At 30.0% G+C, this 14,602-nt stretch overlaps 1 protein-coding gene across 1 annotated transcript; it reads right to left on the reverse strand.

The window, feature by feature from the left end:
• Positions 1–209: 209 nt before the first annotated feature.
• LOC114311956 (glucose-1-phosphate adenylyltransferase large subunit 1) lies at positions 210–6,836 on the reverse strand. Its single transcript, XM_082920476.1, has 15 exons — positions 6,544–6,836; positions 6,073–6,403; positions 5,688–5,810; positions 4,454–4,624; positions 4,124–4,216; positions 3,892–3,975; positions 3,752–3,807; positions 3,503–3,596; positions 2,415–2,600; positions 2,232–2,312; positions 1,977–2,063; positions 1,791–1,895; positions 1,303–1,409; positions 837–897; positions 210–697 (listed from the first exon to the last, which is right to left on the reverse strand). The coding sequence occupies exons 2-15, from the start codon at positions 6,310–6,312 to the stop codon at positions 596–598; spliced, it is 1,590 nt and encodes a 529-aa protein (XP_082776602.1). The 5' UTR covers positions 6,313–6,403; positions 6,544–6,836; the 3' UTR covers positions 210–595.
• Between the last annotated feature and the right edge of the window lie 7,766 nt (positions 6,837–14,602).

Consider the following 14,602-nt stretch of genomic DNA (forward strand, 5'->3'; position numbering starts at 1 on the left):
TTTGTTTGGGTGGACATGAGCTTGGGATTGGACTAATAGTCCAATAAAATTATTAGTCCGATATTTGGTTAAACAATTGAGGTGCGGACTAATTATTTTAAACTTGACTATTAGTTAAGTTAGGATACATAATCCAACGGATTCGTAATCCTAGGACTATTAGTCATGGGAATGCTAATCCAGTCCGCCTAAACAAACATGGCCTGAGATTTTTAATAATCTATAGATTAGAAATGTTTTGGAACAAGTGTACGGAAAGATTTAGGAACAAAAGATCTTGGTGGGATGAAAAAATACAAAAAAAAAAGAAAAAGAAAAAAGAGAGCTATCTTTTCTACTTCAACTTCATCTCTAAAGTTTAATACAAGCTTCCACATGTTGAAGCTTTATTCATGAAATTTCTCAGATATATAAACCCTCTTACATGTTCTTTTGTACATTGCAAAGTTGGAGCTTCTATTATACACATATACTGGTCCAAACACAAATGCTCACTTCCTTATTCTGGTCTAGATGGGATGCTGTGATCACCTCCCCATGAGCTCCTCCTACAACTCCAATCTAGTCCATTGGAACTTCAAGATTCATCATCCATCTATATAATGGTTCCATCATTGATTGTGGCCTTCTCCAATATAATCGTAATCCCAGATCGAATGTAAAATCCTTCCTCTGATCTGTCTGCTTCTTGAACACCCTAACATGTCAAATGTAATTCAAACAAATGTATAAACTTGAGATAGTTCATAGTTCATCCCCAAATACCTATTTTCTCAAAGAGGAAGCCAAAAAAAAAAAAAAAAAAAGACCTAATAAGTAGGGACACTAATACATACATCTTTGTTCATGATGACGACGTCTTTCCCTATCTTCGCATTCTTGTCGATTATACAATTTCTTCATATCACAACCACAGAGAGGAGAGACAGAGAAGTCAGTGGGGACTTGATTTAGTGAGGGCTGGTGTTTCGAATGCTTTTTTTTTAATCAACTTTGTTAACTTTTTTCTTTTTTGTAATTTTAGTGATTTTTTTTAAAAATAACTTTTATATCCTACTCGGCTAGAAGGCCTTAAAAATTTGAAAGAAAAAAAAAATTTCAAAAAAAAAAAAAAAAAACAAAAAAAATAATTTTTTAAATTGTTTTAGGCACAAAAGATTTGAAGGGGAAAAAACTTTTGACAAAAATTTTAAAAAGTTCATTAAAAAAAAAAAAGATATAAAAACATTTTTAGCCTTAGCCAAGCAGAGCCTAATTCTCCCATTAAGGCTTATGAATTTCTTTGTATCCATGTGAATATACCTGGTTTTGGTATTCCTTCCAATTCCAATTGGGACCTTATCCTCAGCCAACAAAGCTGCAATTTCAGGTTCTGTTTGGTAATAGTCTGCACCCATCATCAAGGTATCCTACAAGAAGAAATTACAAAGAAGGTAAAACCATTTGGGCATTCAATTATCTAGTTTGGCAATTACTTTTTTAGCAGTTTTTGTTTTGACTCTCTTTTTTCATCTTAAACTTTTTAAAAACTTTTAACTTTTAGCTAAAAGAAAAATTAGACTTTTCACTTTTAGTGAATTTTTTTGGTATTTGTTAAAAAAAAAATAAAAATAAAAAAATTCAGGTTCTTCTAGACTAGATGGACTAGAAAAGTAAAAAAAAAAATTGGCACAAATTTGAAAAAAAATTACTAAACACAAAAAAATTTGGGAAAAAAAATAAGCTATTGCCAAACATGAGAAACACTAATGCACTATTATCTACAACTAGGAATTTGGGGACATTCTCACCTTAAGCTCAACACCATAGTCCAAACGAGAGCGTTCACCCACAATTGAGTGTTCAACTCTACATTCTCTCAAGAAACAACCGTGTGAGATTATTGAATCCTTAATCTGCAAAACTCAAATGAAACTAAAAAGAAAGACACTACATACGATCCACAAGCAAAAAAAGTACATTGCGTACTAGTGTACCTGGCATTTGTCAATTTTGGTTGGTGGCAAGAATCGGGGAGATGTGAAGAATGGTGTCTTTGGATCATAAAATTGAAATTTTGGAAACTGCATTGGAGATAAGTCGCTTTAGGGTGTTAGAATCACTTCATAGAGGATGAAAGTCTCCGAAAAGTCAATTATCATCTGGAGCTTTTGGGGAAAATATAATACTAGAATAAATTTTGAAAATGGAGAACAAGAAGGGATATGAAACCAGAAAATAATAATATCAACCTCATCAGTAAGGGCCAAGTTAGCGTCGTAGAAAGACTTTATTGTTCCAATGTCATCCCAGTAGTCTCTGAATATATATGCCTGACAAGATAAGATAAGAGTAATCAACACTAGACCACATCTTCCCCCGAATAATTTAGATTAAATGACGGATATCCAAATTTCTAGAGTTTATTTTCTTACTTGGACATTGTGATCCATCACAGCAGAAGGAATTATTTCAGATCCGAAGTCATTGGATGTAGGATAATTCCACCTCAGTAGCTTCAATAAGATATCGGTCCTGAACATGTAGACTCCCATTGAAGCAATGTAAGGAGCATTTGCAGCGTCTTGCTGAGACAGCCCTAGGAGAGTGGTATCCACTTCCTGTATAAGCCAACATGAAGCACAGTTCAGTAAAAGTTATTCAATCCCATTTGTAATTAAAGTTGTGACTATGAAGCACGTATGTAAAATACAAGCCAACAAGAGCCTTTGCAGCTAGACCGAGATTGTAATTGTTGTCGATGATGGCCTTAAAAATGGGAGAAGCAGAGCTTAGATTATCTAGATAAGCAAAATATTGTGTGGAAAGGAAGGAAGTGGGACATGAGAGAAAGTTTTACGATCCGACTATTTGTGGTACCCCTAAACCACTCATTTTCCTACAAATCTCATTTTCAAGGACACTTCTATGGAGGAGACATGTTATATCAGACACTCGTGTCGGACACGACACTCTGCAAACATTCCTAAGAAGCATGTCTGACACTTCCTCAACTTGTCTTAAGTGTGTATGTGTGGAATAAACTATTCATATATTTGATATATGATAAATTTATAAAATAAAATTTTTTAACGAGTGTATCCTGTCTTGTAATTTTTGAAAAATCGATGTGTTGACTTATCCGTGTCGTGTCGCGTGTCCATGTTTGTACTACTTAGTAGTTTAGAGAAAGGTTTGGAACCCTTGACTAACCCTGATGAGGACAATGACCCCTCAACTTTAAGCCGACGGCTAACACAGATGCTGTGGGGGTCATCCTTCCCCCCTTTCTCTGTAAAAGTTCATATGGCCTAGCATTTAAAAAGGGTAGGCACATAGTAGGATTAACTAGTCCTCATCATTTGCAACATATTTAGAGAATAATCCAATGATACTGCAAATATTTGCGTCGGAAGGTTGCGCACGGTTTAGTTAAGCAACACTCGATTAAACATAATTGGGCAATCCAACTAATTGCAGTAAGTGCACAAAACAATATAGGTTCAAGGATCAATATTGTTACCATTGCTTTCAGATCATCACCCTTGGGTTTTTCGGCAAATTGGATGATTCGTCCATGGTGGTCAAACTTCATCAAGCCATAATCCGAGGCACGACTGGAAAATTAAGTGAAACTGAACTTCAGATGAAATCCAATAGTTGTGAGGTAGACAAAGAAGTTTGAACATTTAAAATGGCCCTAAATATAAAAATTGACTAAGATACGTCTAATTTTGAAGCATATCAAGGATAAACATAAGACTCAACTAACCTATCCCCCACTGGTACACATGAAATTGTAATATCAGCATTTCTGTCGATGTGATTCTGTTAGTGCATTACAAAGAATTAGCAAGATTTTCAAAATAATAATAAAATTGTTAATTCTAGTAAGGCAGTGAATGTGTGTACCTGCAAAAAGTCCATATAGTCCATACGATATAGATGATCACCCGACAAAATCAGTATATTCTCAACATCCTTGTTCTTGGCATCCTACAAGTAAAAATAAAATTCATCAGATTCCTCTATCAAGGTGGAAAGATGATGAAATAACTTCCTAGTCCCTCTAAATATAGTATCTATTTACCCACAAAAAAAAAAAAAAAAAAAAAAAAACCAAAAATTGATCTATTCAGCTCACCTCAAACACCCAAATAAATTTCCTTACAGCATCTGCAGTCCCTTGGAACCACTTCATACCTGCTTCCCCCGGTGTTTGAGTGGCTGCCAGAACCTGTTTAGCAAGTAGATTAGTAACAAAATAATTAATGAAAAAGGGCGAGGCCACAACATGTATAATGTTGCAGTGATATTTTTTTACTTCTATTTTCTTCATTCATGCCTTGAGGTAGAATTCATTTGATCTTTTTCTTATTTTATCTAACGAGATCATCACCAACCTTCAAAGGCATCACTTCTAGATTTTCATTTCTATAAAAAAATATCTCAATTAAGGGTTTGTAGTTTGTACCTCCACGAATCCATCCCCGAAGTTCACACCATTCCCAAAATATGTACGAGCAAGGTGTCGATTGAGGGAAGCAGAGTTGAATTGGGTCAGTACAAAAATCTTGCTTATGCCACTGTTGATGCAGTTGCTCATCGGTATGTCTATAAGCCTATAGCATCCTCCAAGTGGAACCTGTAGATTATACATCTCATTGCATAATAAAATCCCAAATCTCTTAAAAATCAACCATTTAAGGTCAAATTTGGAGGATTAGTGTGAGCCATAACAAAAAATTTAGCTTGGGAAAAAAGACTACTTTCTCCAACAAGCCAAATGAGCTACTTTGACCACCGTACAATCACTATTGTTCCAATAAATGTATGAAACTTCACATGCCAAAATCAAATCATGACTATAAGATAACCATGAAAATTCTTGAAGCACAGATCTTATATCCCAAATAATCACATGATCACACCCTAGATCTCTTGGAAAATATATTCACTATTTAAGCTCAACCTTCTGAGAATCAGTACACTTGTTTCCGAAAACTACTTTCGACAAAATGTTCTGAAATAAACCCACTTTTTTAAAAAAACATTAAAAAAAAACTTATTTTCAAATTTTTGAAAATTGTTTTCGCACATAGATCATATTATATCCCAAATAATCACATGATCGCGCCCTAGATCTCCTGAAAAATATATTCACTATTTAAGGTCATTCTTTTGAGAATCACTATACTTGTTTGGCAAACTATTTTCGAGAAAATTTTCTAAAAAAACCCACATTTTAGAAAACATTAAAAGTTTAATTTCTAATTTTCGAAAACTGATTACGCACAACTAAGGATGTTTTTGAAATTTTTGTTATTTTGTTTCTGAGAACATGAAAAATGAAGACAAAGAAAATGAAACACCACCAAAAAATCCTCCTATTAGAGGCGTCAACTTGAAATTAAAGGTCAACCTTTTGAGGATCATTGCATTCATATCAGAAAGTTCAACAGAAATATATATATATATATATATATATATATATATATATATATATATATATATATAAATTTAAAAAAAAAAAGAAAGAAAGAAAGAAAGAAAAGAAGGCTATACCTCTAATATTTACACAAGCTACCTTGATGATCATGAATTAACTCAACACAAACATACATGTATATGATTTCATAATTGTCACAACCAAAAAGTCATAATAATGTCATATAATCAGGCTGATTAAACCAGAAGTAGTTTCTTACAGCTGGTGTTGCAGTTTTAATTGTAAGAGGAAAGAGTTTAGTCCCTGCTCCTCCACCCAATATGATTGCAGCCACATTTTTTGGGTTCGCTCTTCGTCTCTCAAACCGGGGTGCATCTATGGTCTGAAATTAGATTAAAACTCAAAAATGAGATTAATATATCCAACAAACACATATCAATTGAAATTCAAATCACCAAGATTTTAATGGGTATACTAAAGAGTGAAGACATAATCGGACAACCCTTCCTCTTATTTGAAATCCATACAGCAAAAACACATCAAACCCACAAGAAATTATGCTATTGTGATTAAGCAAAAACCTATCTACTTCCCAAAATTGGATACTATTAAGATTGATCAAAGAATGGAAATGACTCACTCACCAAAGTCTCTTTGCCATTGTCTGTTGTAATAACAGAGCAAGAAACGCTAGGTCTGATCTTCCTCTCCTTTCTCTCAGATCTCAAGCCTTTTGCTAACTGATTAACCCAATGACGACTGTTCTTGTTGAGACTCCCTCTCATCCTCTCCCCCCAAAACCCATTATCACCATGACTCAGACCACATTTGCTTGGGTTTGCCAAGTGGGTATTGGCTCTCAAGGTTGCACAGCAAGAATCCATTACAAATGAGTTGATTAACAGAGGAAATACAACTGATCCAGAAATCAATAATGGTGAGGATGCTAATCCCAGTAAAGTAGATGTTGCAGACCTATAATATAAGTAAAGTAATATAGATCACCTGAATATATTACAAAGAAATGGGGAGAGAATACCCATATTCAAAGTTATACAATATACAATTTTGGAATATAACAAAATTTAGTACAAGTAACTACGAAAGGAAATTACGGAAACAAAGCAGAATCTAGGAAGGTGAGAGGGATCTAATGGAAAACCCAGGTGTCAAAATTAATTAATATCAAATATCCATATCACTGAAATTCCTCTGAAATGAAGTAGACAGAGCAGTTGGAGAAGGAAGGATCAATCTCGGAAGAGAGAAGGAAATTATCAGAGAAAAGTTTTGAAGTTTTTGCACAGAGAGAGAGAGAGAGAGAGAGAGGTTTTGAGAGTGTTGAAAATGATTTAGGTTGAGGGCAGATTTAGAGGGAAGAAATGCGTGAATGATGTTGATGTTGAAGTTGAGAAGGTGGTGGCTTACTTGCTTTATAGGCTTGTGAGCTCTCACGGGAAATCTCGCAGTATTCCTATTTATGTCTATATCTAAAAAGAGATTTGGTGATAGCTCCCTCACTATTTAATTTATTTTTTAAAAGGATAAGAATTATATAAGTATTTTTAAAATTTTTGATATTTTAAAACTGGTTTTTTTTACTTTATTACCCTCATATCTATCAGCTCTCCTATTAAGCCATCTTCACTATGTATTTCAGAGTAAAATTTTACTCTGTATGAAAGTAAAATTTTACTCTGAATAAGAGTAAAAGGTTACACTCTGAAACTAAAGTAAAATTTTACTCTGTATAAAAGTAAAATTTTATTCTGAATAAGAGTAAATTTTACACTCTGAAACTAAAAGTAAAATTTTATTCTGAATAAGAGTAAAATGTTATACTCTGAAACTAAAGTAAATTTTACTATGTATAAAAGTAAAATTTTACTCTAAATAAGAGTAAAATTTTACACTCTGAAACTAAAAGTAAAATTTTACTCTGTGTAAAAGTAAAATTTTACTCTGAAAAACAAGTAAACTGTGAGACTCTGAAGCTAAAAGTAAAATTTTACTCTGTATAAAAGTAAAATTTTACTCTAGTTCTATCAAATGAAAAAAACAGAGCAATATTTTACTCTGATTCTATCAAATGAAATTAGATCATTCACAACCACTGTTCTTCTATTTCTTCACAGTTACTTGCCTCTTTCGTATCACCTCTTTGGCTTCTCTGTTATCTATTACATATACACAATCCATATTGTTTACTCACGACACAAAAATTTATCAAAATCAAAAACAATTTTACAACAAAAAGTTGAGAGAATATAATAACAACTCATCAATAGATCAATTTAAGAACTTAACAACACTATCCAAATGAAAATTTTCTCCCTCATACACACACACACACATATATATATGAAAAATCTAAAGAACTGTGTTCAAATATGAAAATTTTGAACAGTAGCGCGATTCGTCTCTATACTCTTTCACAATTCGAATTTTTGATCGACGAGGCTATCATCAACGACAAGAACATGAACTTCATGAGAATTGGATGGTGATACATCGATGTTGTCGAAGCCTTCTCCGATCTCTTCCACTGCGAAACCTATGCGCCATTCAAAGAAAATTCTCTACAACTGAGAGTGATTTAGGTATATTCACAGTTTTGGTTGAAATCACGAGAGCTCCGAACGAATCCAATCCAAACCCTAGTAATGGAAGAGAGAAGGAAAATAGAGAATTTGTTTGTGCATTTGCTTGGTTGAGGCTTCGATCATGTTCCACCGCCTAGAAGAAGACATCGGCGACGGCGTATGAACCGCCGGAGAGTGATCGGAAAACTGAATCGGCGTAGGAGGAGATCGAAGAATGTTGAGAATCATAACAGAGAGCTCGTAAAAGAGCAGAGAAGGTGGGGAGAGAGTGGGTGGAGAATGTGAGAAAATTTAGTTGAGGGTATAATAGTCTAATAAAATATTTAAATAATAAATTTTGTCCTTTATGCAAGACTTTATAATTATGAGGGGGTTTAGAAAATATAATTTTTTCGTAGTCCTTTTAACAATGAAAGGAAAGTAAAGGGGATTTATAGCTAAATTTCCCTATCTAAAATAACAAAAATATTTGGTATTTCGAATTTGTGTGGTTCGAATGTATTAAAATAATATCATTTTTACTTCCAATCTTGCATTACAAAAGTCTCAAGTTCTTTTCACTGGAAAATGTTATAATAAAATCTCAAAGTGTCATAATAAAAATCACAAAATATTATAACATTATCATTCATAACTTTAGAGTGCACATCATAAATTTACTATTCATAACTTTACTACAAAATGTCATAACACATATTATAAATAATCATAACATTTATTTTAAAAAATTTTAAACTTTTTTATAATATGCACCATTTTAAAGGGTACACATTATAAATTTCTCCTAAGTTATTAGTTAACAACTGAGATTAGAGTATTTTGTACCACTTGACATGTTGCACACACCAATTGATAATGCTTTTAATAATTTTCAAACTTATGCCCATGCCAAGCTTAACACCCCCCCCCCCCCCTCCCCTTTTTATAATATATATTTATTTATTGAGTATTATTCGCATTTTTTTTTATTTTATAATGACACTATATTTCATCATCTAAGTATATGTATTATGACATGTAATCATTGATACGAAAGACAAAATATGAAGTAATAAGTGTGTGTATTATGACATGTAATCATTGATACGAAAAACAAAATATAAAGTAAAATAGAAATGCAACTAGTACTGTATTATATATATATATATATATATATATATATTTATCCTTGTGATGTTGTCATGATAAAGAAATGGATGCCATTTATGTTCCCAAAATCTCTATTTCCATTTTCTTAATGCATTGCTAGTAGCATGCTAGTGTTTTGATAGTTTTATATTTTGATATTTTTACTATAATGTGAGAGTGCATTAAGGACAATAAATAAAGAAACAATAATTTTGAGACAAAGGATTCAACTACAGAAGAATTGACATGAATTTTCACTAGGAGTAGCACAATATATTTGGCATGAGCTGTGCAAATTTTATAAACTACAATAGTTCAATAGCATTAAAGTTGGAACAAAAGAAAATCACATTGCAAGATATACGCATACATGCATATCATTTAACTCATCAAAATTTTTTTTACTAAATAAGAATCTCAAGATATGATCATATGATTGTAAATTTTTTGAAATAGAATACTAGAATGATTTGAGGGGAGAGAATCGTGTCTCGAAGCATCCCCGTGTTAGACATGCCAAATTCCATTGCTATATATCATTGAGGAGAGTTTTAATCACAGTAGGTTTTTATTTTTATTTATATATATATATATATATATATAGAAAACATAAACTAGCTACATGGAGATTATACGTGTCAGTACGGGTTATACATGTGTATATATATATATATATCTATCAATCCCTTCATGTAAGATTGTGATTGTCCTCTTCACCTTTTGGAGGTTTGATTTTTAGTAAATGTTTGTATATGTTTGTTCATCTCATTAATCCCAGTTGGTTTCTAGGGCCTTTTAGTAAATGTGTGGTTTCTATTTTGCACTCAAAATTTATCTGGAAATTTCTATGCACCGAGGAAAATGATCAGAATATTAAAATTTTCAAATTTATGCTGTACATTTAAAGTGGCCACACATTAAATGAATCTCAACTGTAGATTTAAAATTAAATATGTAATATTGTTATATGTAAGTAAACTGTCAAGCTTATTGAAGATAGTAGAAAATAAAGTTGCTCTTTTTCATTAACTTTTAATTGTTTAAAGATATTTGGTACACCAACAGAATTTAACCAAAAAAAAAATATTCCGAACATATGACAGTAGTATTTTTAAAAAAGTAAAATGATATACAAATGGAAAAATTATAGAAAAAATCTATACATAATGATGTAGTAGATTTATATTCTTTTATTTTAAACCAAATAATAATAATAATAATAATAATAATAATAATAATAATAATAAACCTATCAAAATAATTTATTATTAGCAAAATGTTACCATCCCAAGTGGAGTATAAAATTATTTTTACAAATTATTATCTTTTTTAAATTACGAATTAAAATGATGAATATTATAAAAATTAAAAGTTAAAAAGGTGACATTATTGATATAATTCCCTAATAAAAAGGTGACATTATTCATATGTCAATAAAATTTTCAAATAATGTAACTTATGATATATCACTTAAAGGGTAAATTACAAATACATCCCTTGAGATTTGTTTAAAATATGAATTGCTCCCTGTAGTTTGAAAAATTACAAATACTTCATTGTTAGAATTTTTCATTTAACAGAATTAATTGAAAAAGTAAAATTTCTAACTGTTCACCTATATAATAATAAAATTATCTGAATTATTAATTGAAATAAAATTTTAATATTATTAAAAACTGTTAATTAATTTGATGATTTATTAATAAAGAACCTATTTGTTATGAAATTAAAAATTTTAGGTGGCATAATGTAATTTCTAGAATTACAAGATATAATTTGTAATTTAAATAAAAATTAAGGGTGTGCTTATAATTTACCCAAAATTTGAAAATTAACGATCCAAAACATTTTCCTATTACCATTTTGGACTACAGAACAAAAGAGCACAGCACACCCCCACCCACCCGTAATCATAACCCAATGAACGGTTCATATTAAACAAGGCCATGATAGATTACATGTGCCCACCCGAAATGATAGTCCAATGAACGGTTCATATTAAACGAGGCCATGATAGATTACATGTGGGCCCCTCACGGCCCACACGCACCTGAAGAGTTTGTCTTTTACTTGTTGTCTATGGGCCCTTTTATTTCTCAATGATTTTGACGCCAGCTAAACCGGATCGATCATTTCGGCTATGTTTGATTTTGTTTTTAAATTTATTGTTAAATTGTTTTAGGGTAAAAATTTATATTTATTATAGTTTATTTATTTATTTTTTAAAAATTACATCGATCTCTCTGAGATTTAAATTTTTATTACAGATTTCTCCCTTAGTAATTTAATTTTTTTTAAATATCAATTTTTTTCTCACTGGGTAAATTACATTGACACCCCTCACATTTTAAAAATTACAATCCCCTCCCTAAGGTTCAAAGTAGCATTACCAATTGCCTCATCGGATAGTATTAGTTGGAAAAAAAATTAATTAAAAAAATTTATTTTAAAAAAAAATTAATTGAAAAAAAATTTGTTAGTAAATTTTTTTAATTTCTGTTTAAAAACCAACGTAAACTCATTTTTTGAATTTACGTTTTTTCCTCAAATTTACAAACTAAGACAACAATTTATAAACCAAAAAAATTATCAAAGAAATTTTTATAACAATTTTTAAAAATTTTGTAAATATAAATTGAAAATTGAAAAAAAATTGTTACTAAATAGGCCTCAGATATTAAGAATGTTGTAAAATTAACAAATAATTAAATAAGTTACCAACGTAAGAAATGACTTATCAAAAGATTCTTCAGCTATGTATGATTTGATTTTTAGAAATTTTTTTTTAAAATTAAAAATTAATTTGGTTAAGAAATAAAAAATAAAAAATAATTATCATGCAAGTGTAAAAATTAATTATCATTTTAACTTTTGGGCAGGTTATATACATACGTATGACTATTTCAATTTATTTTGTAAAAAATTATTTCTAACCATTCGAAAGATAAAAATTATATAAAAATGATAATTATTTTTTATTTTCTATTTCTTAAACAAATTAATTATTAATTATTAATTTTTAAAACAAATTTCTAAAAATCAAACCGTACATAGCGTAAGAATCTTTTAATAAGTCATTTCTTACGTTGGTAACTTATTTAATTATTTGTTAATTTTACGACATTTTTACCATCTGAAGTCTGTTTGGTAACCATTTCATTTTCAGTTTTTAATTTATATTTACAAAAATTTAAAAAACTGTCATAAAAAATATTTTGATAATTTTTTTAGTTTATAAATGGTTGTCTTAGTTTGTAAATTTGAGGAAAAAACGTAAATTCAAAAAATGAGTTTACGTTGGTTTTTAAACATAAATTTAAAAATTTTACTAACAAATTTTTTTTTCAATTAATTTTTTTCCCAATTAACTTTTTTTTCAATGAATTTTTTTTCCAACTAATACTATCTGAGGGGGCAATTGGTAATGCTACTTTAAACTTTAGGGAGGGGATTGTAATTTCTAAAATGTGAAGGGTGTCAATGTAATTTACCCAGTGAGGGCAAAATTGATATTTAAAAAAATTAAATTGTTGAGGAGGGAATCTATAATGAAACTTTAAATCTCAGGGAGGGAGATATAATTTCCAAAAGGTGAGGGGAAAACTGTAATAAACATAAACTTCAGGGGGTGTCAATGTAATTTACCTATTTTTTTAAAAAAAATTAAAAATTAATTTAGTAAAAAAAAGAGAGAGATTGACCAATGAGTCTCATATTTTGGACTTGTAATTCATATAGTTCCATATTTTTTCTTGTGATTCATTTAGTCATTTTGGATGTGTAATGATTCATTTGCCCACCATATTGGAGTGTCACACTTGAAAAAAGTACACTAAAATTTTTTTAGTATCACATTATACCCGACACGTTATAGTGTCACATTTAGAAAAAATACATTAAAGAGTTTTTAATTTGTTTAGAGTGTCACGTCATACCCGCTACATTAGAGTGTCACATGTCACATTTGGAAAAAGTATACTAATAAGTTTTTAATTTTTTTTAGAATGTTACATCATACCCGTCATGTTATCACGTTTGGGAAAAGTACACTGATGAGCTTTTAAATTGTTTTTAGAGTGTCACATTGTCACGTTTGGGAAAAGTATACTAAGAATTTTTTAATTTTTTTTAGAGTGTCACATTATACCCGTCAAGTTAACACGTTTGAGAAAAGTACACTAAGGAGTGTCATATGTCACGTTTGGAAAAAATATACTTAGAAGTTCTTAATTGTTTTTGAGTGCCATATCATACCAACAACGTTGTCATGTTTAGGAAAAGTACACCAAAGGGTTTTTAATTTTTTTTAGAGTGTCACATCATACCCGCCACGTTGTAACGCTTGAGAAAAGTATACTAAAGAATTTTTTTTTTATTTTTTTTGAAGTGTTACATCATACCCGTCATGTTATCACATTTAGAAAAAGTACACTAAATTTTTTTAAAATCTTTTTTGGAGTGTGACATCATGCCCCTCACGATGTCACATTTAAGAAAAGTATATTAAGGAGTTTTTAATTTTTTTAGAGTGTCACATCATTGAAGTGGTACATTAATACCTACCACATTGGAGTATCACATCATACCTGTCACATTAATAAAAGGATATAGTTGTCCACCAAAACACTACCAAAATAAAAAATAGGACCACACGGAAAAAAAACTCTCAACTAATAGGACTTAACAGATTAATAGAAAAAAACTTGGTACTAATTGGAGTATTTGTTTGTGAGATGTGATTTATTGGTAAATATCCCAAAAAAGAGAAAAATTTACTTATAATTTTATCTTTTAAATAGGTAGAAATAATTTTTTGAAATTTAAAAATATTTTTATTTTTATTAAATTAATTTTTATTTAAAATAAAAAAACATTTAAAATAATTTTGGAAAATTAATTCAAACATGGTCTTCGACTCTGATCTACGATCCTCTCATCTTTTTCCTTAGTTGTTCCTTCTATCAGCTTGATGATTGATTTTCGCTATTGATTTATATATATTTTTTTACTTTTTGCTTTTTTATTTTTATTTTTAAAATTTTAAACAACTGATTATAAAAAAATCTGCTTGTTAGTTATTGAGAATTTTTTTTTTTTGTGTGTTTTTTCAAGTTATTATTATATTTTTGTTGAAAAATTATCATAATATAACTTTACTTATTTAACAAAAAAAGCACATAATTTTTTTTGACATTTTGTAGCCAAAAAATTACTTATTTAGCTATGATAATTTATTGTATTCCCATTACCCTTATTTAGCTTAAACACATCTGGGAAACTAACTTCCGTAGCTTTTCGCATGTTTGGTTCTAGAAGTAGTTGACTTCAATTATGAATATGGTGAGATTAGTTGAGTGATGAAATTACTCATCTGGTGGTGTTAGATTAAAAATGTGAGATGAATTGTGTGTGCATATTAATTAGTTAAAATTAAGATTAATTT

Source organism: Camellia sinensis, chromosome 3 (genome assembly GCF_055761805.1).
Source record: "Camellia sinensis isolate YWXY chromosome 3, ASM5576180v1, whole genome shotgun sequence".
Lineage (NCBI taxonomy): Eukaryota > Viridiplantae > Streptophyta > Magnoliopsida > Ericales > Theaceae > Camellia > Camellia sinensis.

Coding starts and splice junctions, on each gene's coding strand:
- LOC114311956 (XM_082920476.1), bottom strand. CDS start 6,312: ATGGATTCTTGCTGTGCAACCTTGAGAGCCAATACCCACTTGGCAAAC. Junction 3,976..4,123: donor AATTTATTTGGGTGTTTGAG/GTGAGCTGAATA, acceptor TTTTACTTGTAG/GATGCCAAGAACAAGGATGT. Junction 1,410..1,790: donor ACTATGGTGTTGAGCTTAAG/GTGAGAATGTCC, acceptor TTCTTCTTGTAG/GATACCTTGATGATGGGTGC.